Genomic DNA, 26,753 nt, shown 5'->3' on the forward strand with positions numbered 1-26,753 from the left:
AACATGTTGCTAAACATGTGTCAATAGAAGTTCACAAATATTGTCCTGGTTTGTTAGCTAGCTATTATTTCTTCGCTCATTTGCGTTAGGGGGTGTAGAAGGCAAGAAACAGCAAGAGTCTCCACTGTTGCTCATTGAAGAGATTACCTTCTCCAAACTCTGCCTAAAAGAATCCTACTTACTAGACAGCCAAGGGGACTGGCCCCAGTGAGCTGGCAAGTTGATTTGCGGGTCTCTGGGCATAGTACCACAAAGGACCAATTTGTGTGACCAAAATGGAAGCTTTGTAGAGCAGCAGCCTCTACAAAGAAAATGAATGCGTGTTGCAGCTTGGGTTGTCTCCTGACTTGGCCACTGCAACCTTCTCCTCTCTAGCCTTTCATTATTTCTTTATCGCTATTACATCTCCATTCACAACTCTGCTACCCAAAAAGGTTCACCTTCCTTCTTATTATGAAGATGACATGCAGCCCCATCTTTAATCCCTACACTGGTATCCTCTCTACTCACAGTGTCAGCACAAGCTCTTCATCCTTCAAACTTTTCTCCATCCTCTTAACTAAACTTCAGTATGTGGAATTGAAATGAACATGGAATAATTCAGTGCATTCTTATGTACATCTACCCACTGGGTTAAACGAGACATATTCCCAGGTAAGCGTGCATAGGATTGCACCTGATACTTCAAGGTCCTATATTCCCACCCCCTTGCTGTATTGCCTGCTTATATATGGTTTCTTATAACTATATATCTGTTTTTATGTTGTGTTTTATTTTGGGTTTTTCCTTATTATTATTTTGGGTTTTTTCTTATTATTATTATACATTTTTTCTGGACTCCCTTGGGAGGAAGAGCAATTCATAAATGCAATAAATAAATAAATCCATTGTGTTGAATTGCAGATTGCAAGCTCCAAGGGGTGGTAGGAGTCTGCCTTCATGTTTATTTTCCGTAAAGCACCCTGAACACTGATTGTGTGCTGCATAAATAACAAAATAATTTGGGGATTTCCTGAATATTTATCTTGCTTTGGTTTTACTGAGAGATCTTTGAAATGGAAAGGCTTAATTCTGTTCGCTTCAGGATACAATGCTAATGTATAGAGGAGTGGCCAGGAGAGACTGTCATCACTACCTTATCATGCTGAGTCGGTCCCCTTTGCTCTATCAAGACATGTGAGGAGGTGGGTTGGGGACAGGGATAGAGGAAGACCTCCCATTCTCTGTCACAAACGTGTGTGACCCTACACAAGGCTAGGGAGAGAGGGAGAACAGAATTCTATTATTTCTTATGGCAGTCTTTCATTGCAGAGGTGCTATGCTTGGGTGGACTGGACCAAATCCTTAGTTCTTAAATTTATAGTGTGGCATAAATAAAACATGAAAAGGAAGTTTCAGCAATACATTATAAATATAATTTCTTTCCACATATGAAGAGAATAAAGAATGACCTTCATTACTCACTCCAAGCTCTTTCCTTTATGAATTATGGTCCATTATATTATTATAGGAAATAAAGTGAATAATGACAACAGCCAATTCCCCCTCCATCCTTTTATTATCCCTTTCCCTGTGTTCATTTTAGAGGTGGCAACAGTGTTCATATTTAGTACAATATACATACGGTCTACTTTCGGCCCAAGCCTGTATTATCACTAAAACATTGTTTTAAATAGATTCACAAAATGTATGCTTTTCCATGGGCACGTGAATCCAAACTAAAAGAACAATACATTATCCATATGAAAAGAGCAACATGGTACAATTAATCAGCAACAGGTAAATGCTACTGTTATCAGGCTTAAATCCTGGTCCAGAAAAGAGAAGAAAGTTTGTGAATGCGTATTTCTTTGAAGGATTGCAGCTGTTGCAGATCACATGCATAAGGGACAGAAAGCTGTTCCATACACCTGCCTTCCATTGGGCAGATGGGAAGGTGCATTTCATTGGCCTTGCAAGGCTGGTGCTCAAGCACTAGGCGTGTGCAACATCATGACAAGGCTGGGAGCTTGGACTACATATATCCAGATTTTACTTTTCATCCTAAGCCATGGTAAGCCATGTGTGACGGGTCCCACCTCTGTATAACTCCATAACGACCAAGGGTTATCTTGAGGTTTTGGAAATGTTAATTTAATATACGTGCAGAAATTGACAGATGGATAGTTGTTTGAAAAGGATTTAAGTTAAAGGGTAAATATAATGTAATGACAGCCTTGGCTATGTATACCTGAAGGAGCATCTCCACCTGCATGGTTTAGCCCAGACACAGAGGTTCAGCTTCCAGGGCCTTTTGGCATTTCCCTCACTGTGAAAAGTGAGATTATAGGGAACCAGGCAGAGAGCCTTCTCAATAGTGGTGCCTGCCCTGTGGAACACCCTCCCATCAGATGTCAAGGAGCTAAACAACTGTGTGGCTTTTAGAATACATCTGAAGGCAGCCCTGTATAATTACCTTTTTAATGTTTGAAGTCTTACTGTGCTTTTATATTTATTGGAAGTTGCCCATAGTAGCTGGGGCAACGCAGTCAGATGGGTGGGGTACATCTATCTATCTATGGGTGGGGTACATCCATCTATCTATCTATCTATCTATCTATCTATCTATCTATCTATCTTGGAGGTAAGCTTCATTTTGCCCCCTTGGACTCACTCCCTAGCAAGTTGCCTAAGGAACAAAAGGAATCGAAATAGGAAAGATTCATGATGACATTCTGTTTACCCTTTTTAAAATGTGCAGCTGAAAATATTCTTTCTGATACTATCAGGGAGTTAGATGCATCATCATCATCATAATCAATTTTCTATTTTTCATATATTTCAAAACTATGAAGGTCATAGGAAAACCAGTTTAATTTTAGAGGACGAGTTAAAAGAGAGACAGAAAGTAGATGTACCTAAAGATTCTGTCTGAGTCAGTATCTAAATATAGTAATACAGTATTTTCAATTAGCCTGTCTCTTTAATGGGCAGTGACATAGCCAAAGGCACACATCCCAGTAGACAAAAAATATATTCCCTTTTTTTAAAGTATTCAAGCATGCACTCAATTCATCATGCCTAATTAGGTGCTATGAATTATCATCTTCAATTGTTACAAGTGTCATATCTTTTGATGCTATTGGCTGCCTAATGAGAAACTATGGTAGCCTCGGTTGTCGGTAGGGTCTGTGATTGATCAATTTCTGACAACAAAGAAATGTTAACAAGGCCACATGGTGAAGCATTCACTGAAAAAACCCCACACCTTTCATAATGTTTCTATCTAATTTTGGAGCACTGCCACTGCCACACATGAAATAACAACGGGACTGAATTTCCTTTCGCTGGCATTTAGCAGGACTTATAGGGGTGTGCAGAAAAATCAATGGGGGATCAGGAGTGTGGGAAATTACATACTTGAAGAATTAATGAACTATAATTCCATACTACATTCTCAATCGCATTTTGCTTCCTTCTCATTAATGGAACTAAATTAGTTTTCCATGGACAGGGTACTTTAAAAAAACACACAAAATACCACAGCCATGCTCTTGCAAGGCTACAAAAAGCCCTGATATGTCATAGAAATAAGTTTGCTCTTTCACACAACATGACAGCAGAAATATTGCATTGAAGAACTGCATTAATTCAACCTGTTGAAACAGTTCGGAAATGGATTTGCTGTAACCAATTTCCTCCTCTTTGTGAGAGATTAATACTTTAAGATAATTCATGTAACATTTTTGCTGGGTTCTCGCTTTCAGCATTACAGGAGCAGAATATCCGCTACTCTTCAGAGGAAAAATGGGCAAATTTGTCATACACCGGGCCAGTCCCCCCTCCCCACAAATGAATAATTACTGAGCATTTATTAGTTATAACATATTCTAGGTATGCAATGTCCTCCATAGAAATGCTTGTTGTCTAAGATGTTGCCAATTTGGCACCAAGTAAAGACCTAGTTTTATCCTCTTAACTGCATTTTGGCTTTTTAAATAGTGAATTACCTTGATACAAAATGTGATAGTTCGGGCACCTTTTACTGTTGAGCCAGACCACATCAGTTGGTAAAATGGAACCTTGCTTGCTTTATCTATTTCTGTTCCTCTGCAGGATGCTTATGCAGTGTGTTGTTGTGCTATGGCAGTATAGGAAACCAAAAGACTGATAGCTTGTTTAAACATGGAAATAGCTGCCATATATCAAAATACTTCCAGGCGGTTATGTCTCCCAAATGGGGTCTAAGATCCATGCACAATCTCAAATAAAATATGTGACTGAGGACTGTGGTGTGCTCGAGCATGCTAAAACTGTACTGCATGCTCTTTTTGTTTGTTGAATATAAAACACCGGTAGCCCTTACAGCATTAAAATAAAACCTTTTATAGCCATTCCCAAAAGTTTAACAAAGAGAGCCAAGAAGATATTGAGGATTTTTTTCAGGTAGGTTTGGTCTTGCTAGTAGATACAGAAATGCTCAAGATAGGTATACCAAAAGCAGCTTGAGATACTTCTTACAACCCTACTAATCTCAGTTGACATTGATGGTTAGCATATAAATTTGTAGCTGAAAGGGTCAGCTCACAAAAGAAGTCCCTGGTTCATCTAAAGTTAGTAGCATTGCAATGCGTGGAACCTGTTGGTTATAAGTCGTTTGTTCTCTTGATTTTGAAAGGATTTAACAATCAAATTTAGGGTTATTAGAGCCAAAAAGTTTACTTTTCACATCTGTGGCAAAACATTATGCATGCCTGTGAATAAGTAATCCATTTCCCTCCTTCTCCTATCAAACCTGAATTCATCAAATGACTTACGTTTTTTCTGAAATTCAGTAATTATCAAGAGTGTGGAATTTGTTTGTCTGAAAAAAATAATAATATTAGGGATGTCACCTGCATCTCTGAACTGGATTAGTGCATTCTATTTTTCCATACTATTTCCTGTTCTTTCCCTTCCCTCCTTTCTTGATCAAACCCTTTGGTAAAGCAAATCTAATTATTAGGGGGTATGCACTAAGCATGAAATTTTGCTCGGACTCCCAATTCAGCTGCTTGGAAGTAAGCCTGATTTGCTTCTGAGGACATCTGCTTCACCTCAGGTTTGAATGAGAACCTGTGAAGCTTTGTGTCTCCACATTCACTGTCATGGGGAAATAATAAAGCAGTTTTAATGCCGTTAACTTTTGGTGGCATTCGTGTGCTTTGTAGCGTGGATATAAAGCCTGCCAAATTTCAGACAAATATTTGTAGGGGCATTTTTGCTGGTCACTTTTCTCATTTAGAGCAGAGTCCGTATAACTTTTTTTCTGGCAGAATTGCATGGAAATTGAAGGGACTCTGATAGACCCTCCTGTGGGGGTGAATACTGCTAAATTTCAGAAGAGCAGGTGCAGGGGTAAAGGGCAGCCTTTACCATTTTGAGTTGTTGAAAAGGATTGGCCATGACGAACATGTTCTGCCTCCACTGTTGAAGAAAGCATGTATCTGAATGGCAGTTGCTGAGAATCACAAGTGGACAAAGGGAGGGACGTAGTGCTTGTTTTCTTCTTGTGAACCAGGCATCTGGTTGCTCACTATGTGAGGCTTGACTTGATGGGCCATTAGACTGATCCAGCCAGCCATTCTTATCTCCTTGTGATTTGCTGTTGTTTTGTGGGCAATTTTCAAGAAAACAACAAACATCAAAGAGGTGCTCTTGATAAAGAAGCCAGTGAAATTTCAGAAGCATTCATGTGGGTATAAGGAATAAGAAAACAGTTCGTGGTTCTTCCTGGGCTTGTTTTCTGTCCAATTGACAATGAGCAGAATCATTCCTTCTGCATTCCTTCCCAGACCACTGCGATTTACAATAAAAAGGAGAGTCCTGGAAAAGCTATTCTTTGTTTAGAAGCTAGAATTGACAGTCAAAAAACTTCACCTCTCCTCTTCCTCCTACAATTGCCCTTGTCCTTCAATGGGAAAATGTAACTATTTGAAAAACACAGTCTGAGCCTGTCCAAGTTCTCTGGGACCTCCAAAGCAGTCTAAATGCTTCAGAAGCAGCCTGATTCAGTTTGGGACACCTCAAAGGATACCCACTTGATCTCAAGAGAGCTTCATATCTCTCTGAAACTGCCATTTTTATTTTCAAGTTTTGGGATTCAACAGAATCAAATGCATGCCCCCGATAATTATAGTAGTAAATGTTATACTAGACACTAATATAAATATCTCATGTCTCCCTGAAGACCCCTAAGCCGATTCATTTTCAACAAACTCTTGCTGTTAGAATTGGGTCTTCCTGATTCTTTAGAATAAGAACCCAGCCTTGCTTCCCAACTGAGAACAATGACCACAGTCTTATGTACACTTACTAGGAAGTAACACCCATTGATTTTAGAAGGTTTTCTTTTGAATAAAATGAATTAGGGTTGCACTCCTAGGATTGTACTCCTGGTAACTGTCTCTGATTGCCCCAATACTGGTCCAGAAATGATCTGATTTATCATCATCATCATCATCATCAAATGTGCTAATTTCCTAAGCCAATGGAAAGAGCTTGGGAAATGATGCGCACCCACTTACCAGCTCTGCACCCCTAAAATGACCAACCACATCCTCTTTGTTTACCTGCAAGCAGGGATGCTTGCAGTAGCAGCATCAGAATATTTTTCTTCTCTCTGCCCCACCTCCTTACTTATTGATGTACTTAAACAGCAGTGGCCTTTGGAACTGCAAGTCTTCTAAAGGGCTACTGCAATAAAACTGCTTCTTGTAGCCTTAGGGAGCCTTTACATCAAAATCTATTGCCATTGCCATGTACTGTCTTGGGGATAAAGGTCTTCTGCAATTTACAGCTGATCAAAACTCAACTTTGGGAGTCCAGAGAGATATGTTAAATTATTGTTTTAAAAGGTTAATCCTGGCACCACATTCTTCTAAGTAAATAAAGGTCAAACTTCCCACAGCAAATGCTACTCACCATCTCTACATCTGTGTTTGGGATGAGTAAAAAAAAGCAAAGGTTTTCAGACCAATAAATGCAGTTGCCCATTTGCAATTGCCCATAATTTTCAGATACATGGAAATGAAATTTCATTGAGAGTGCCTTGTGTTTTGCTTCTTTATTGAAACATGCTTTCATTCAAGGAAAACAAAAATAAACAATGGAATCCACCAGCTTATAAAGGAAAGCATAGAAAGTGATAGGACAGAGGTGTGTGAAATCAAGATTGCTATGGAAATGTATTATGAAAATCTTATTTAAACACCAGCATAATAAAACCCACTGGTAGAATGATTAAAAAGAAGGGGAAGTATTTGGCTGGCTTGTGGAATTTTTTCTCTTGATGAAGATAAACATTAATAGTCTGATAACTAACAACACAAGGCCTTATTATTATTATTATTATTATTATTATTATTATTATTATTAAAAATAATAGATGGATGTAACTTTACGTCAAGTTGCAACAGGAACTTGTGGAGCTTCAAGTGTTGTTGGACTCCAGTTCTAATCAGTCCCAGGCAATATGTCCAATAGTCAGAGATGATGGGAGTTGGAGTCCATCCTTGCCCCCATAAAACTTGAAATTGGCTGACAGGGAAATGCAGCAGGGCATCTCAGTATCTCAGTAGTTGCCTAGCAACTGCTCTGTGCAGTTTTGCCCCAGAGCTAATCAAGAGACCCAATGGGAGACATTTTTGTTGCTGGCCAGAAGCTGTTGTGTAAAAGGTGAAGAAAATGACTCCTGAAGACCTGAGATTAAAAGGAGAGCACACATTTGGTGAGAAGAAACCCACTGGAACTCCTTTGCTTTGGACCACTAAAAAGAATCTGGCACAAGTTGAGTTGGGAAGGCCAGCTTCACATTTAATTATATACAATTGCAAGTGTCTGAAAACATGCCTGCCTTAAACTGCCATTAAATGGCATGGCTATTAAATAGGCATGGGATCCATTTGATCACAATTATTAATAATCTTATACAGTGCCAACTAGTAGAGGCTCCATAGGATAGTCAGGTAATGATCTAGACAGATTTTCATGCCTCTTGCTATAAATTGGCTTTCCAGTAGCATCAAGATTTGTCATTGCTTTTAAAAGTCACTATCTTCCTGTGAAGAAAGCACATACTTTGCACAATACCTCATTGTGTCACATTGGTCTTCACTGGGTTTTTTGTTTTTTTTAGATCGCAAAGGCATATATTCCTATGTTAGAGTCAGCTTTCTAATGTTTAACCAGTTCAGTCTTAAATTGGCCTTCATTAGGAGTGTCACTGCTCCTCAGAGCTCAGAGCTGCTAGATAAGCAAAACTTTTCAGTGAGCCACTAATTAACCATCAAATCACATCACAATATAAATCCACTGGAAAAGGAAAGGAAGAATATTCCACACAAAGAGTAATAGCTCAGACTAATACTAAGCATAGTATACTATTGTCAAATTACTGATGTGCTACTCAAAACTCGTGAGTCTTTTTCTGGGGTACAGTGATGTTAGCATCAGCAAAGAGAACCAGTATGATATAGTGGTTAGCCAGCCTTTCTCAATCTTGGACCCCCAAATGTTGTTAGAGTACAACCCCCATCATTCCTAGCTAGCAGGACCAGTGGTCAGGGATGACGGGAGTTGTAGTCCAGCAACATCTGAGAACCCAAGGTTGAGAAAACCTGGATTAGACAGTTCATCTAGGTCTGGGGAGTCAGCCTTGAAGGTCACTGATGACCCTGCGCTTATCATTCTTAGCCTAATCTAGCTTGAGTTCTTTGGAGGAAAGGTGGTGAAATAAAATGAATAAACAAATCACACAAATGTTTGCATGAATTAGGACAAGGGGTATCTACATTACCCACTTTGCATGATTATTTTTTATTCAACATGTTTAGCTAATCCACTGCTACATCTGGAGTTGGGAAGAAGGCAAAATAAAGCTGTGTCAAAACCTCCAGATCAGTGTCCCCTGGCAATGTCTCCTGGATTTTAAATAACATTGGAGACAAGAGCTGAGAATTTTACAGGCTGAGAATTTTCGTTTTGTTTGTTACCTTATGTATGCATTGTATGATATGGTTTTTAGTGTGGAACCTGCCCTGGAATCCCTGTGTGATGAAGGGTGGGGTAGAAATTGAACAAATAAAACCTTTGCAACACCTGCTAAAGAACTGCCACAGGGTTCCAGCTGGAAGAAAAGCCCTGGCTCCACCCATCATTGGTTTTCCCTCCAGCGACTGGTGGCATGTTTGGTTGGTCTCCACCTACAGATTATCCCTGAGGACATGCAGACCTTGGCAGAAACAAAGGTTGTCCATCCCTTGCTTAAAGGGATGAGCTGCAGCCGCAGCTTTAGACCTCTAGCTTAGAGGGTAATAGAATACTATTTAGCACTGAGTTACAGATAGGTAGCCGTGTTGGTCTGTCATAGTCAAAACAAAAAAAATTCCTTCCAGTAGCACCTTAAAGACCAACTAAGTCAGTTCTTGGTATGAGCTTTCGTGTGCATGCACACTTCTTCAGATACACACGACTTATATCTGAAGAAGTGTGCATGCACACGAAAGCTCATACCAAGAACTGACTTAGTTGGTCTTTAAGGTGCTACTGGAAGGAATTTTTTTTATTTAGCACTGACTGACTGCAGGCATTTTTAGTGGAATTGGTTGTTAGCAGACAATCTGTCATTTCCTAGAGACCAGCAGAATTCTTCCATCAGCATATTAATGGCAGACAGTCATACACAGCTCCATTCAACAACTTTGCATTCTGACATAAGGAAATGAGAGGAGAGTATTTCTTTCTTTATTGGCATATGTAAAAGCATTTCATCCGAAGTAATATTTCTTGTGATATTGGTTTGTCAGTTTTTTGGAAAATAAATACAGAATAGTTATTTTGGCTGTCAGTTTACCAGTACTGACATGTCAATCAAGATTTGTCCCCCCGCCCCACACTTTTGAATAATCAGTAAGAGTGCTCATAAAAATGCATAATGCCCCTGACTATGATGCTCTGTTCATAATTAAGAAGTTTACAGCGTCACAGTGTTGTTCTGAAGAGAGGAGTACAAAATTTGTTTAATTCATTAATACACCTTTGACCTAATTTGTGCGTTTTCTTTCCTGTTGTTCTCAGTAAATGAATCCAATCTCTCAGCAAGAGAGAAATCTGTCTTTCAGTATTTTGAATGAATGTTGCTAAGTAGTGGCTATAATTCTAAATGCAAACTCTCATCTTATCTGCCTTTGCAACAAAGACTGCATTCAACATTTTTATGGTTTTGGCTTGGAGATTTTCACTATTCCTAAACTACCAAGAATTCTGTATGACAGTCACTGTAGCCTTTAATTCAATGGCTTAGTTCAGACATCATGATAAACTATGGTTTATTGTGATGTGAACCTTAGCCTCTCCCTGGACTCACCAGCAGTTTTACCACACTTCTCCAATTTAGTTGTAGGAAAGAAACTGGAAGTTTTTCCTTTCAGCTTTGATTAATCACAGCTTAGTGTTACATCCAAACTCCAAACTAGTTAATTTTACCTATGGTTTGTTTTAACCCAGTCCGTTCCTAAATTATGGCTTGAAGTTTTATTTCAAACAAATTACTGTATTATTGTAGGTGGTGTTGACAGGGCAAACTGGGGTTGATCAAAAATTGTAGCCGAAACTTCCAGACTCCTCTTTGTGGCCATGTCAGGAGTTTGCAAAGCCAGGGGAAGCTATGCTAGTTCCCATCATGCTATTCCATGGGTTCTCAAGGCATTCAGATCTGGCCAATATGTACTAGCAGGCATTGATAGCATCCAAGGTGTCAGATGAGCAGGAGGAAGCATGCAAGGCCAGGCTGAAGCTAGGCTCATTCCCATCACAATAAGTCATGTTCTACTATGATGTCCAACATGGCCAATATGTGGTAGTTGGCATGAAAGCATCAGGGCAATCATTTCCAAGGAACACAGTGGGGTTTCTGATGATAGGCTTTCATTTTTCCTTGTGTGTTGTATAGCACGTCCAAATGCATTCTTCCTGCCAACAGAAAAAGGTTCATTCCCTCCAAATCAACACAATTCTCATTGATATCTTCATCTCATCTCCCTCCGCTACCCAATATCTCACTTACAACTTCTTTCCAAGAGCAAGCAAAGGCAGAGGCAGAAGGGAAGTTGGGCTTAAATTTGCAATTAGTTTCTTGAGCATAGTTTGTTTTATTGGCACCTAGGGATTCGTTACAGAACTGGAAGGTCTGGTGTAGATTTTCTTCTGTAGCTGCAAAAACATTTGGGAGGGAGGGTCTGAGAAGCTGTAAGTAAAAGCGTTGGGTTTGGATTTGCTGCTTAATACTATAAAAGGGTAGCCAGAAGGAGGCTTAATGGTCTAATGTGTATAACTGACAAAAGGAAATGAACTCTGGGAATATATTTTAAGTCATATCACAGAGTAGATGGTAACCTGAGTACACAACATTGTAGCATGCAATTTACTTCATTAATTACCCAATTTATGCATTATGTAGATTGGGGAGGGTCCAACAATAGTCTTGGTTTGTCGTAACTGGGAATATCAATATTGCTAAACAAGATAGATTTCAAATTAAGCATTTCCCCCAAGGTATAATGAAATACTATGGTTTTTTGAGAGAGCTGGATCAATTGTTCCTATGTGGGTTTTTGTTAGTTTGTTTGGTTTTTAATACACTAGCTGCTGTCCTTCCTATTTCTGGAACTAATTTGTAGAGCACTGTTCACTACTTACTCTTTATTACTTTAGCAAACTCTAGACATAGATTTGCTTTACTTCTCTCTTTTTTTTTTGGTTCCACTTCTCAGAGAAGTACTAAACAGCATCTGCAGAGATTTGGTACAATCGCTTGTGTGGCTTGAAAGTTCTACCTTTTCACATTCTCTGGGAAAACAATATGTAGGTCCAGGAAAATTGTTTGTTACAGCTCAAAAAGCGTTCTAATTATTAAGAATCAAATGGTGCGTTTCATATTCAAAAATGTGTTTAGGACTATTCTGTCTCTTCTATCAGCAGTCTTTGCAGTCATTCCCAGCAGCATTAGTTCCTAGATAATGGGAGTTAGGATTTAATGTCTTGACATTCTACAGAAATAGATAATCCTGGTTTACATGAGGCAGCCTGGTGTAAGGATTGCCGGGAGAAGATAATGGCTAGAAATATAACTATTGCTGGAATCATATTTTCCCCCGCTTGTCATGGTCAGTTGAAACACAAAGCAGTCTGTTTATCATTTGTCTTCATTGAATGAATTAGAAATGTTTAAACAATACAGAGTATAATTTAATGTTGTTTTGTTTATGGTTCTCATTTATTTTTCATTTCGCTTTTCCCCCCCAAGAAGGCTTGCAAAGTTCCAGTTCCTATTAGATTTATTGCATACTAGGATATGGAGTTTAAACACTTCTGCTTAGAAATATTCATATACCCTGTTCACGAATGCATCAGTTTCTTTTGTGTGTCCACAAATAGCAGCTTATGCTAGTTTATGTTACAGTTTTGTTGCTGTTTTTCCTTTTCTGTTTGATGAACAGACATCGATGAATGTTCAGATGGCTTTGTTCAGTGCGACAGCCGGGCCACCTGTATTAACCTCCCTGGATGGTACCACTGTGAGTGCAGGGATGGCTACCATGATAATGGCATGTTTTCACCAAGTGGAGAGTCATGTGAAGGTCAGTAAAGGGGTAGCATAATTTATGTGCTTTTGCTATGCATTTGTGTTTGAGTCATGCTTGGTGTGGCTGACTTTAGCCTGGTTTGCACGACACTCTAAGCCAGACTTGGCTTCGCTCAGTGTGGTGTAGCAGCAAAAAAGACTAAGGTGGCTGCAAAATCCTCTCTAAGAACTCATACTCTTGCATGGCCTTGCATGTTGTGCAAACCAGGCCCCAGACTGAATTCATTGTGCTTGGGCCATCTTCAAATGTAAGCTTCAAGGTACTTTCTGACCCAGGGAACCTAAATTCTTTGATGACCTAAACAGACAAAGAGAAATATTTTTAAAAATAACATTAATCTGCAATTAATCAATTGGTACACAGATAGATAGATGATAGATAGATAGATAGATAGATAGATAGATAGATAGATAGATAGATAGATTTCTCCAGAAAACTCAGGATTTTTGTGACGGAGGATTTTTCCAGCAGTGTGAAATACCCACTGAAATTAATTATCATGACAAAGTTAGGTCTGTAAACATCAAAGGTTCTAATCTAATTAGAACTTAGTTGAATACCACCCTATATCACTTCCAGAAACCTATCACACCCAGACCAGAAGAGCAGCCTGATCCATAACCAAGTAAAAAAGGGATTCATTTTCTCATAGATTTCTTGATTTGCTTCTCCTTCACAACTCAAAGAAACAGGATCCCAGCACTCAGTGGTACATATTCATGTCAAAAAAGGCACTGCACACTATAGCTTGGCTACAAAGCTAAATCCATGGAAGGAAGTTCATGGAAAGAAAGAAGCGTACAAGGTGTCATCCAACTGTTTTAGGGACTGTACTCCAGATTTGTGTAGGGTTTACTCTTTAGCCTTTTCTTCTCCTAAAGATGTTTCACAAGGCAGCGGGTATGGATTTTTCCTCGAGGTTTACTCCCCAAGCCTTTCTCACAGATGAGTATGGCAGCAAGGCAGTGGAGGTTTCCTTCTCCTAGAGTTTTCCTTCTTCTAGATGTGGCAGTGGGATGTTGTGGAAGAGAATACAAAAATAAGCATGTCACTGGTAACTTCTGTTGCTCAATAGATTGCGCAGCTTTAAAACTCACTGTCCACTAAGCTCAAGAGAATGTTGAATACAACTCTTAGTTCTATCTAGTGCTAAACCAGAAACGCTAGCCTGTTCCTATCAGCCATTCAGAAACTATGGAACTGGGCAGAAATTCAACAGTTTCCTCAGGTGTGGGAGATAGGAGGAATTCTAAAAATGGTACAGAATGGTGGGCTCAGGCTTATTAGAATAATTGGCAGAGGTATTGTTGCATTGTTTTCTTCTTTTTAAAAACAGCTTATTGTTTCCATCAGTGCTGAAGCTGCAAATGACACTCAGCGAGCTGCCATGTTCTATTACAGTGCCTCATTGGGAATGACATATTATGATGGACTGTAGTCCCATTCCAGGCTAGAACTGGGGAAAGAAAGATGGTGGCTCCCAATGACTTGCCCCATCTCTGCTGCTGTCTCCAGATAGCTACAATATGCAGAACTGTATGCTCAAATACAGTCTGAAGGCATGAAATGCGTGACCAGGCTCAGATTATGTAGTAAGAATCCCTGATAAAAAAATCTGGGAACTGATGAAGTAAGCCAGGCATAGGCAAACTTGGCCCTTCAAATATTTTGGGACTACAACTCCCATCATCCCTAGCTTACAGGACCAGTGGCCAGGGATGATGGGAGTTGTAGTCCCAAAACATCTGGAGGGCCGAGTTTACCTATGCCTGAAGGAAACTGTGCAGGCTATTTTGTGTACATGGGCCCTATTAAAATGTAATGCCTCCATTAGAAGGTGCACTGTTCATTCTACTGTCTATGTGCATTTAGGGTTGATCTGAAGAATTGTACCTCTAAAAGGCAAGGAAGGCATTAACTTGTGTTCTCTGTTTAACCATAATGATGAAGGTATGGTTCACCTCTTCCACTGCTGACTTCTCAGTCTGAGACAGAAAGAGAGAAGTAGATTGCAGATGCAATGCTAGCCATATAATCACTCCCAAATTTTACTGGTTTCTGAGTAAAAACCATCTGGTTTTATGTACTTCCTCTTTTGCTGTAAATAATAAATATACATTTTAAGGAAACCTCTTATCGCACAGTGAACCTACTGCCACCCGTGGGGTAATATTATGCTGCTTTTGCAGCTTGTAGAAACTACTGCATTTAGCAAAAAGCAATTTGAGCAACAGTATTTCAAGCTTAGAAACACAGCGATCGTTAGATGCTGTGGCAAATGGCATTACATGGAACAGCAGGTTAGTGGGCATGCAGTTATTTTAAGCTGCTGCTCTTCTAAAACAAAACATCCAGTCGTATTTATTTATAAGCTTAGGTTGAAATGTATTTGAGGAAGACAACACAGCATGCTCAGATATGGTCTGTTAAAACCAAATTGTTGCGGGTGGGGGGGATATTATTTTCTCTAAACCTAAATTTCAAAAATTCTCTTAACTTTTTTTTTTTTGTATCATTGACTGTCCAGATTCTGTACATAATCATACAGAAGGAAGATTAATCTTTGAAGGTCTACCAGTGGATTTTTCTTTCTCTTCTTGGAGATTCTTTTTTCCTTCAAAGTCAGAATGAAGCAATGTCTGTTATGTATCTTCTTCTGGTGAAGGTTAATTTTCAGGCGGAAGGGATAAGCAGGGCTATCACACATATCCAGATTCAAGACATTGGATTGTTTCCATCATGGGATAGCAATGGGGAAAAACCTGAAAGCAACCAGCTTTACTTTCAAGCAACGATTGGAAAGCTAGGACTGGGGTGCAAAATATTGTCCCCATATTATATAAAAATAACAGAGAGAAACAAATTGGCTGGCACATATTATACACATATAGTCTGTTAATACAGAGGAAAAAATAAGGCTAAATGTTCTACATAGCATGGCAGTACATAATGAAACACAGCACAATTCTGTGAGGTAGAAGCTGCAATGCATTTATATAATGTATCATTTTTAAATGACATGGGAGTGATAATAGTGACATACCACCTGGTGCCTGGAATTAACGATAACTCCAAGCTCCAACTCCCACTCTCTCCCTTCCTTTTGCTGTGTGCAGCAATAATTGACACTCTGTTTGGTCCCTCCATTCTCAGTATTTTATGGGGCTTGGTGTTCCTGTTACAGCTGTAAACAAAATGTCAACCGCATAACTCACTCTTTATGGTGGTTTGCTACCAGTCCCAAATCAAAGCGTAGAGCAAGATTTTTGCAGGGATGGGTGATTTGTGGTGCGACACTTTTGCAGATAACGGCTGAAAGTTTGATGCTGCTAAATAATGCAGATGTGTATTTCATTTGTGCAGGCTTCATGTCTATTTCCTTGCTTTTTTTGGTTGTTGCCGATTTTCATAATATTTATTTCCAGAATGCCGTAGGCACATGGCAACCCAGTCTGCCTGCACAACAAAAACAAAAACCATGTATTACGCAGCAGCTTGCAAAATATTAAAGTTAAACAATTAAAATTTAAAATAATACTAATACATATTAAAAGATAATATTTAGGAAATGTAGCACACGCTCCATGCCTGCAACCCAAAGGCTTTCCTGAATGCTAGTTTAAGGAAATTTTAAGGTTGCTTACCACTCTTCTCTTTTAGACAAAATTGCAAGCAATGAATGCAACCAGGGAGATCCCAAGATCTTGCTGATTTCAGGATGTAGGCAGTGTTAGCTTTACTCAGAGTAGACCCACTGACATTAATGAATATGAGTAACTTAGGACAGTTGATTTCAATGGGTTTACTTTGAATAAAACTTAATGGGATACAACTCACTTTCTGTAACTTTGTGAACTCGAAGTCGGACCACCTCTAGAGAGCAAATGACAGCATGTGTGAGAGAATATATAAGCACATTAATTTGTAAATACATGGATATCCTGCTACTAGTTTAGCCAGGCCTGCGCAGAGCTTATATGAGGCCTGGTGTGTGAGTCTTGTCTATGAGATGTGCCACTGCCTCATTTGAACTGGTGACACAGGTCTGGATTTTACTATCAAAGCCTTGTAAGTGCATACATTTTGCACATGGCCATTCCACCCATTAGGTCCCCAGTTGGCTGGGAGGCACAGGGTATTCTTGGCATGACAGCATTAATCTGGCAGGCCTCTGTTGGCGGCCCCCAGCCAGCTTAGCCTTCTGAGGCCTGGGGCCAGTATACTCGGCTGCTTCCTCACAAGGGTCTGATTTTAGCTCTAAAGGATTCAGCATATTTATTACCCATAGTCCATATTTGTTATATCATCTTTAAAATCTGTTTTGTATGTTTTGGCTTAATATGTTTAGTTGTGAGATCTTGGCTTGCTTGCTTTTTTAAAAAAACTAAAACAAAATCTACTTAAATAAACTTGATATACAGTTTAATCAGCAAAGTTCTCTCATTATTGCTCTGCCACCCTGAAAATGCCACTTTTTACAGCTGTAATTAAAAGTATGAGTTGTCTGAGTTGTCCTCAGGCTTCCACTAAGAACAGACACTAGGTTGTCCCTAAAGTTGAGACTCAACAAGGCAGGAGTTGATGGAAAAGTTAGATGAAGTAATCTTAAGATATAACAAGGAAGAACTTGTGCTGATCACATCTAACAATGTCCTTGAAGTCCATCTTGTTCTTGCTTAAATAGTCCATAGCCCATAAAAGCATAATCCGTGTACCTGAAGAGCATCTGAGGATGGTTCCAAGTTGCAAGCCACCCTGGAGCCAATGCTGGCAAAGCTGGCATCCATATCAGGTTGTTGCATGATGAAAATGAGGCTAGCTGACAGGCACAGCAGCACCCATTCTCTTCTCACATGCCTTACTCACCCAGCTTGAGCAAGGTGTATATCAGGATTGGGGAACCTTTGACCCTTCAGATGGTCGCTGACTATTGGCCATGCAGCCTGGGGCTGATTGGAAATGTAGCCAAGGGCGAAGGTTCTCCATCCCTGGTGAATGCTGTGATGCAGTGAAGGTATGCCAGCTGTAGATTGCACCAGCAAGGCAGAGAGAGCTCAGTCTGGGTCTACAAGCCACATGCAAACTTAAGGCTTATCTGAGTATTTGGCAGTTCTGCTTTTTCCAGTGCCACATGGGTCCTCAATTCTGCAATGTAGGTTGGGGCTGCCTCCAAGAACTCTCAACAGTTCTTCTCCCAACAGCCCCACATATTGGGCTAGCAATCAAGTAGCCCTTTGGCCTGGCCCAGTCCACTTCAAGGCACCCATGAATTTGAACCTCAGCAAGTTGGAATCCAAGGGTACGATAGATTGAATAAGAATACTGCCCCAGTACTTAAAGCTAACATCTGGAAGTTCATAAAAGAATTTCCTTGCTTAATATACAGTAGGTAAGGCTCTGCACTTGAACTTCCACTCACGTAATTAATGGTGTGTAAATTGTAATACGAAGAATTTAGACTTGAATGCATATTACTATGGAGCTGAGGCTTAATGGCCGAGGATAATTTCTATCAACTATATAGTTTTTGTTAGTGTCTTTAATTTAAAATCAGTTCATGGCTGTTTCTTTGCAGACATTGATGAATGTGCGACAGGAAGGCACAGTTGTGCCAATGACACCATTTGCTTTAACTTGGATGGTGGCTATGACTGCCGGTGTCCCCATGGGAAGAACTGCACAGGTGACTGTGTCCACGAAGGCAAAATTAAACACAATGGGCAGATTTGGGTTTTGGAGAACGATAGGTGCTCTGTCTGCTCCTGCCAGGTAAGTCTGATCAGCATTAGCAGGGGGTTCTTTGAGGGGTGGGAGAAGGTGAAAAAGCAAAGGAGGAAACTGAAGATAGAATAGTTTGTTCACTCCTCCCCCCCCCCCCCCGAGGGATGAAGGTGGTATGCTTAAGTCACCACTGCCGATTTACTGAGGCAGAAAAATAATCAATTTCGCCCCAAATGTCCTGTTTCCAACAGATGGCAAGGTGGGAGGAGCTGTCGGCAAAACTCACGTGCCACAATTTGCACCAATAGTAGCTCTTTCTGCTAGAGCAAGGTCACAGCTGGATCCAGCCCACTATATTCAAAGAACATAGCCCATCCTTATTTGAACCATTATATTGTCAATTGTGCACAATATTACACATTTTTAATCCTTTCCTTCATTTTAAATTAGCTTTGAGAATTTAAGAAGAACCCTGCAGACTTACACAAAAGGCCTCTCTAGTTGCATGCAGCAGCACCCTCCTCACTTGTGACTGTTGCTCTGGGGCAGTGGAGGTAGAACTTAGCCTTACCTTCAGTGAATTAGTCTAATCCTGTTTTAAACCAAATCTCGTGGAAATGCTTTCCATAGTTTAACTATTCACTGTGTGAAGAAGCATTTCCTCCTTTTGACTTCCCTGAATCTCCCATTCTTAAACTAGTCCTGTAGCTTCGCAAACTGTTAGTTATTCACTTCCCTCACCATAGTTATGCAAGCTGATTCTAATTTTTACTGCATGCTGCTCTGTCTTGCAACGGTAGAGTGGATACGTAATGTGCCGGCGAATGGTATGTGATTGTGAGAACCCCACAGTTGACTTATTCTGCTGCCCTGAATGTGACCCAAGGCTCAGCAGTCAGTGTCTACATCAAAGCGGTGAGATCTTATACAACAGTGGAGACACCTGGGTTCAAAATTGTCAACAATGCCGCTGTTTGGTAAGTCCTCCTCCTACAATAGACAATTAAATCAAAACCATTTGCAATCATTATGAGTTAGGTAAAGGTAAAGGTACCCCTGCCCGTATGGGCCAGTCTTGACAGACTCTAGGGTTGTGCGCTCATCTCACTCTAGAGGCCGGGAGCTACATCTGCCTTAATTGTTCTTTTATTGTGCATGTTTGTTTCAATCAGTTTTCAAAAAATGAAATTAAATTTTTCTATTGCTCAATTGATCAGAGACTGAAAATTTCAGACTGTAGATAGAATCATGGAATTCTAGAGTTGGAAGGGACACCAAGGGTCATCTAGTCCAACCCCCTGTAATGCAGGAATCTCAACCAAAGCATCCATGACAGATGGCCACCCAACCTCTGCTTAAGAAACTCCAAGGAAGGAAGAGACCATAACCTTTCAAGGGAGACCATTCCACTGTCAAACAGCTCTTACTGTCAGAAAGTCCCCCCCCCCCGATGTTTAGTTGGGATCTCCTTTTTTTGTAACTTGAAGATACATCTAATCACAGCATGAAAATCTATTGTTCATATTTGACTGTAAAAAAAATAGATCTAGGGAATAGAAATAATGCCTCATTACCAATCACGGTTGAAAGAGCAGCTTGAAATAATTGAAACCCAAGGAGTACACTGCAAATATTTATTGAAAGTGAGTCCTTATCACGGAAAGAAGTTTTTCCCCAGCACAGGGTGCAATTCAAAACATGCTTAACACCTTTTGAGATCCGTGGAACTACATGAACAATTCACTGCTTAACTCTGTTGAAATCAATGTGACTTTAGCATGCCCAGTTTTCTCAGAGCTAGATCCTTTATCATTCAGTTTCCATTGCTTGCCTTTAGTAATGGCAAACAAATCCACATCACAAACCTCTGCCATTTTTTGTTAGAAGTCCCACTGTGTTCAATGGGGCTTCTGGCAGGTTAGTGGGAAAATGCACTCCCAGCAGCACTCAACATGGCCCTCAGCCTGAACAAGCTTCCCTGTCCCTTTTTATGATGGTATCATAGTGTCTTAACATAATATGAATGATGATGATATAACAACGTAGAATTAATGCTCCTTTGTCCATTTTTTTTTAAAAAAAAACAGCAGGGTGAAGTGGACTGTTGGCCCTTGCCTTGTCCAGATATGGAGTGTGAATTCAGCACCCTCCTTGAGAATGAATGTTGCCCTCACTGCGTCACTGACCCCTGTCAAGCAGATACCATTAGGAACGATATCACCAAGACTTGTCTGGATGAAACTAATGTGGTTCGCTTCACCGGGTCCTCTTGGATCAAGCATGGCACAGAATGCACCCTCTGCCAGTGCAAGGTACTGAAGAGCTAAATCAAGCTGTAGAAGGGTCTTTTCTAGTTGGCCTTACAGTTTATAAATATTGATGCATCTCATCTAGTCACTGGGATGTCTCTTTCCACACTTGCAACATAAATCATTCAGTGTTGTTGACATCATTCTTTTCTGCCAGGGGGACAGGAGCATTCAAGAATCTGGATAATGGTTTAGATGTACCAGCAAGGCAAAATTCTCAAAGTCCACGCACTGTCTGACCTTGAAGCTATCTAGCCCTCTATATATCTACATATGGTATACTTTTTATGGAAATATATTGGCTCAGCTGTGATTGCTGATCTTGCTGTTATCAGTTTTTTGGGGGGTATTTTGAAGATATTTAAACTATCAAACGATTTCTCATATAGGCTATAACCTTCTACACCTCCCCTCCCCCCAAAAAAGTATTTTCTGTCAAGAGAAGAAAATTACCCAAGACAATCTTGAAGCTTTGCGGTGATCAAACACTTTTTCATGTTCTGTCGTGGCAATAATGGAAATACAGCCATTCCTTCCTTGTTTTTATAAAGTGAAGGGAACAGAATCCACATGATAATTTGGGTCTTTAGTATTCCTCAGGGTCAACAAGAAACACTTATCTGAAGAAGAAGGGCGCACAGTGATATGCTGACATGACTCTTGCAGCCTCTAAAAATAGTTAAGAAAAAGGGACTGGAATAAACTGTTCTCATTTATACAAGTGATGTAAAGTGCATTTCCTACTTTTCTCACTGAACCGAAACAAGTACTCTACCTGCTACACCCCACCCCACCTTTAGGGCTCTTCAGTTTAGAGAAAAGGTGTATAAGGTTCTTCATGGTGCAGACAAAGTGGATAGAGAATTTTTTTCCCTCCATCTCTCATAACACTAAAACTCCGGGACTTCCAATGAAGCTGAATATGTGAAGATGTAGAGTAGACAAAATTGCACAGCATGTAGTTAAAGTATGGAAGATGCTCCCACAGGAGGTTGTGGTGTTTACCACCTTGGATAGCTTAAAAAAGAAGATTATGAATGATAAGACTACTAGCCCTCATGGCTATGTTGTGCCTTCACGGTTGGAGGGAGGATGTCTTGGAATACCATTTGCTGGGAATCAGAAATGAGGAAAAGGTTGCAGTCAAGTCCTGCATCTCATTGTCCACTATGAAAGCAGCATGCTAGAGTAGATGGGTTATTGCCTCATCCAGCAGGGTCTTCCTATGTTCTTAACTCATACCAATAAAGCAGAATTAGATAAATGGAACATTTACCACCTCCTCTTCCCAACATCCACAGTCTTATTATGTCATCCATATGATCCATGCCTGCACAGCTTTACTTGAAAGTAGCTCACGTGCATTCAGTGGGGTTGGCTCCAAGTAATGGGTTGCAGGATCACAACCTAACAGTGTAAGCCTTTACATGCTTATTTTGAAGTAACTCCTACTGGCTTCAATGGAGCTGATTTCCAGGTAACTGTCTATAGGATTGCAGCTTAGTGGATGAAAAGAAAACTCAGCTGTAATTTTAGGACTGTGCACAACTCCCCGACCCACCATTGGGGGGGTGTTCATCTGTGGCCCCCATGTTGTGACCCAGGGACCACCCATCCCATATCTGTTCCCAAATAAATTTAGGGGTGGACTAATTGTTTTTTTGTTTACCCTATGGATTTATCAGCATACACCCAGATTTTATTTTTCCTTGTAACCACAAACACAGGGGAATGGCTGGGGAAGAATATGTGAAATGAAAGAGCAGCTGGGGTTTTTTTTTATGTTGATGCACTGGAAATCATAATATACCACTTTATCCTTGAAGCAGAATCTGTGCTTATTTCTTGCCTAACATATGGTATAAGCATTTTGGCACCTGAATTTTAAAACAATCCAAAAAGGTCATTCAAATTAGACTAATAGTACGGTATACTGTGTATACAGTAAAAAATGAAACATTAATGCTCTGTACATTAATAGAGTGCATCTCACAGAAGGTCAGAGCTGCAGGATAAGCCTCTGTAGCCAAGCTACAACAAAATAGGTTTACATATAATCATTTAAGAATCCAGAAAAGCCGAGCATCGGCTGAAGCAGCTTTAAGCACAAAACCATTTTAAAAATGCAAGTAGAAAAAGTGAGCAGCAGGATTGCTGTCATGGTTTTCTACAGCAAGTCAAGAAAATAAAATAACAAATTGCCCAAATGCAATTCTAAGCAAACTTGTACCCTGAACACACCCGATCTCGTTTGATTTCGGAAGCTAAGCAGGGTCAGGCCTGGTTAGTAATTGTATGGGAGACCACCTGGGTATACCAGGTACCGTAGGCTAAACTTGTTTATAAAGGCAGTAACTATGTGATGTTCTTAACATGAGACTGCCACCAGAACCAGCAACCTCATGTCAACATCTTTCCTTCTGTAATGTCTAAGCACACCTCAGTGTTCTGGCATCATGGAGTCTGTCTTTCCACATTCACCACCAGCAGCCAATGATAAGAAAGCAGAGAAATTCATAACTTGAAAATGTCACTATACAGGGATGGGTGGATCTGCTGCAAAAATGGTGAAGCTTAAACTTCAGGGTCCCTAATCCTGGAGAGGCTCCAGAAGTGACTTAAGTCCACACTGCTTAAAACTTTTGGGTCTAGTAGACCCAATCTGAGTCACAAGACTCAAATGGATTACTTCTTTGTTGTATATATTTCAACAACCCCAAAGTCTGAGAGTCAGTAGCACAGATGATGCAATGGTGTGGTGAATTGTCGTGGAACAACCCCATTGAGTAACAGTGGTTAGCCAGACCTTGTTGCTGGTTGCAAAAAGGCCCCCATAACTGTTCAAGCTTCAGGGCCACAAAAATGTAGGTCCGCCACTGTACACAGCTAAATGTGCCAAAATATTACAGAGAGACTATTTGTTTCTCTCTTCACTTGCATCCCAATATGAAGATAAGCATGTAGTTCCCACCAAACGTCTACTGAAAGCAAGTAAATATAGTCAGAATTGACATGTAATTGCATTTAGTCCTTTCAAGTGTGTGACTTTATCAAAATGTGTTTGCTTTTGTTTTGGTATTGTTTTCCTGAACAATCACCTACTTTAAACCTTCTGTACTGTAAGAGAACCAGACTGGGAAAGGGAAGGAGAAACAATTTTATCCTCCTTTTCTTGAATAGTTTAAGTTTATTCAATCACATCTTTCCCTCTGTTCATGGGAAATGTGTGTCGGATGAAGAAACGTAAGTTAAGTTTGAGTTTTGGGGTCCAAAGGCTCCACAAATCCATGTTTGCAAATTTATCTATTTAGTGCCTTAATGTTCTGCCTTTCTTCCATCATGAAACTCAAGGTTGCATACAATAGATGGGCCTTCCAGATGCTGCCTTGACCCACATCTGCTTAGGTGCAGCAAGGTGGAGGCATTGTGGACCTAGGCTTTATAATCGGGAGAAATCAGGCCCCATCCACAAGCCATTTAAACCAAGCTACATGGGGGAAAGCTTATTTAGTGCTGCTTCCTAGAACATACAGTCCAATTTAAACCAAAGCAAACGGATTTAAGCTAATTTACAATCTTAATACCTCAATTTAATTAGCTGCTGGACATGGTTATCCATCTCATGCGCATCAGTACTTTATAGCTAAAATGAATTGTGGGAACTTGCAAAAGTTACTTCGCCAGTTTCATTCACCTCACAATTCAATTTAATGGAAACACTGCTTTAAGTTAGGCTTGTAAATAGCTTTTGGATAAGTTACTTCTGGCCAGTGCTGTTTTCCTCCTCTAGAAAAATAGGTGCCGGTACTCAACCATGAAGTTGTTACAGTAAGTGCCACACTTTTTAACAACGACGAAAGTTCAACCCTTGGGTATCTCCTAAAAGAACACTGCTTCTGGCTAGTAAAACAGGTGAAAAGGAAGGAAGGCTACTGTAAGCTACAAAGAAAGTTGAGTGTTATTTTTTCATGCAGTCCTTTCTTGACATTAGTGAAGAGTGCTGGCTTGTGTGGCATTTTCCTCCTTGGAACTGCTGACCATTCATGAAAGCAGCATTTGCCTCACTCTGCACTGTGCAAATGTGTGGTTGCTGACAGCATGGCTCAGCAGTGGAATCTGCCTCTGCCATGCAAATACATTGGATGATTGCCTGATGGGAACTCAAATTGCTCTCTTTATGTTGACATTCAGAAGTAAAAAAGCCACTAAGTTAATTTTCACCGGAACATCAGAAAGAATTTAATGCAGAATCACTAGATAGCAAATGCTGGTATTTCAGCACGTGTCCAAGCAGTCATGTGTAAATGCTTATACTCTGTTTAAACAAAGTTGTTTGCATGAATGTGAATCACTTTCTCTTGTTTTTCTTTGTCTTCTCTAGAATGGGCATGTTTGTTGTTCGGTGGATCCACATTGCCTTCAGGAACTGTGAAGCTAATGACCATGTATTACAGGCAGGCAGTTTCTGGCTATAGAATTTTTTCCTTTGCAAAAGACTTACAGACCAAAAATTGTATAAAGCCTAAACTGGAGCAAGACCAGTTTCCCCTCCCAATTAAAGTGCAGAAATGCTATGAATTGAATGAGCTGTCACTTTCCTCATTCTGGGTGAAATGTGTAAGACTAGTAATGACTTCAGATGTATAAACCTGTGTTTGGGTGTGAGGTTCAACTTCTGGTCCAGTCTGTGTTTGACATCATTATGTAAGATACTGGACTAGAGGAAAATTGACATGTTGTGCGTATAAAGGTGTCAGAATCCTCAAGAATGTAAAAAGCTTTCTGGAGTTTTGAAAATACACCTCATCCATGGCCACAGATTTATTTATTTTGTAGCCTAATGATATTTGAATCTACATCATCATTATTTTTTATTGCTCACTACAGAATTTGCCAGAAATCTTTTTTAAAAGGAAGATATCTTTTGGAAACACTGAATGTTGCAACAACATATGTACAGCTCTGAGAAACTGATTCAAGTTATTGTAAAAAAATAATAATAATGCACAGGCATGACTACTTAATATTGTCTGATGGGAGAAGTCATCTATATTTCCTCGTTCGACTGCACTTAGCTCTTGATTAAATTTGTTCAGTATAAGCTCGTTCTTGTGCAAAATTTAAATAAATATTTCTCTTACCTTATACTGTTGAGTATCTGTCATTGTTGCGGGCTACAGAATGCATTCTTTCATTGCTTCTCTTCTTTTGCTAACATTGTTGTAAGTAATTTTTCCCATTTGGCAAATTTTCCCATTATTTGACATAGTGCATTCTGCCAGGTCTTACCTCTGCAGCCGTTACTTCAACTGATTTTAATGGGGCTTTTGCAGTGGAGGTTCGATAGCAGCTGTGTTTGATAGACAGATCAAACTCTGTGGAGGAAACCAGCAGAATCCTATGCATGCTTACTCGAAGGTAAGTATCACTGGATTTGCTTGAACTTATTCCAAGGAGGTGTGGATAGGATTGTAGCTTTATGCCAGTCCTCTAAAATCCTTTATACACTCTCCAGTGTACACTTGCTTCTGTGTAGACATGCACAGGATTGTACAGTTTCTGGTACAAAGTCAAGCAGCTGTTAGAGTTCTGTTCTTCTGAATGTAGCTAGAACTTCACAACAATGGATTCTTTGACTGGAATGCAGGAGTGATCATCAGATATAGGTAAAGGTGTTGTTGTTGTTTTGTTGTTTAGTCATTTAGTCGTGTCCGACTCTTCGTGACCCCATGGACCAGAGCATGCCAGGCACTCCTGTCTTCCACTGCTTTCCGCAGTTTGGTCAAACTCATGCTGGTAGCTTCGAGAACACTGTCCAACCATCTCGTCCTCTGTCGTCCCCTTCTCCTTGTACCCTCCATCTTTCCCAACATCAGGGTCTTTTCCAGGGAGTCTTCTCTTCTCATGAGGTGGCCAAAGTATTGGAGCCTCAGCTTCACGATCTGTCCTTCCAGTGAGCACTCAGGGCTGATTTCCTTCAGAATGGATAGGTTTGATCTACTTGCAGTCCATGGGACTCTCAAGAGTCTCCTCCAGCACCATAATTCAAAAGTATCAATTC

At 40.1% G+C, this 26,753-nt stretch overlaps 1 protein-coding gene across 2 annotated transcripts in view; it reads left to right on the plus strand.

The window, feature by feature from the left end:
• The window catches only part of NELL2 (neural EGFL like 2), a 111,973-nt gene extending 86,136 nt beyond the window's left edge, over window positions 1–25,837 (plus strand). The window contains exons 16-20 of one of the 2 annotated variants that reach the window (XM_083699170.1): window positions 12,516–12,656; window positions 18,238–18,431; window positions 19,184–19,360; window positions 20,471–20,695; window positions 25,074–25,837. In XM_083699170.1, coding sequence (XP_083555296.1) covers window positions 12,516–12,656; window positions 18,238–18,431; window positions 19,184–19,360; window positions 20,471–20,695; window positions 25,074–25,124 — 788 coding nt within the window. In that variant the 3' untranslated portion in view covers window positions 25,125–25,837. The remainder of the gene's footprint in view (window positions 1–12,515; window positions 12,657–18,237; window positions 18,432–19,183; window positions 19,361–20,470; window positions 20,696–25,073) is intronic. The other variant, XM_083699171.1, reaches the window with a different exon arrangement.
• The last annotated feature ends 916 nt before the right edge of the window (window positions 25,838–26,753 follow it).

This window comes from Podarcis gaigeae (assembly GCF_964106915.1).
Source record: "Podarcis gaigeae genome assembly, chromosome: 10".
In the NCBI taxonomy this organism is placed as follows: Eukaryota; Metazoa; Chordata; class Lepidosauria; order Squamata; family Lacertidae; genus Podarcis; species Podarcis gaigeae.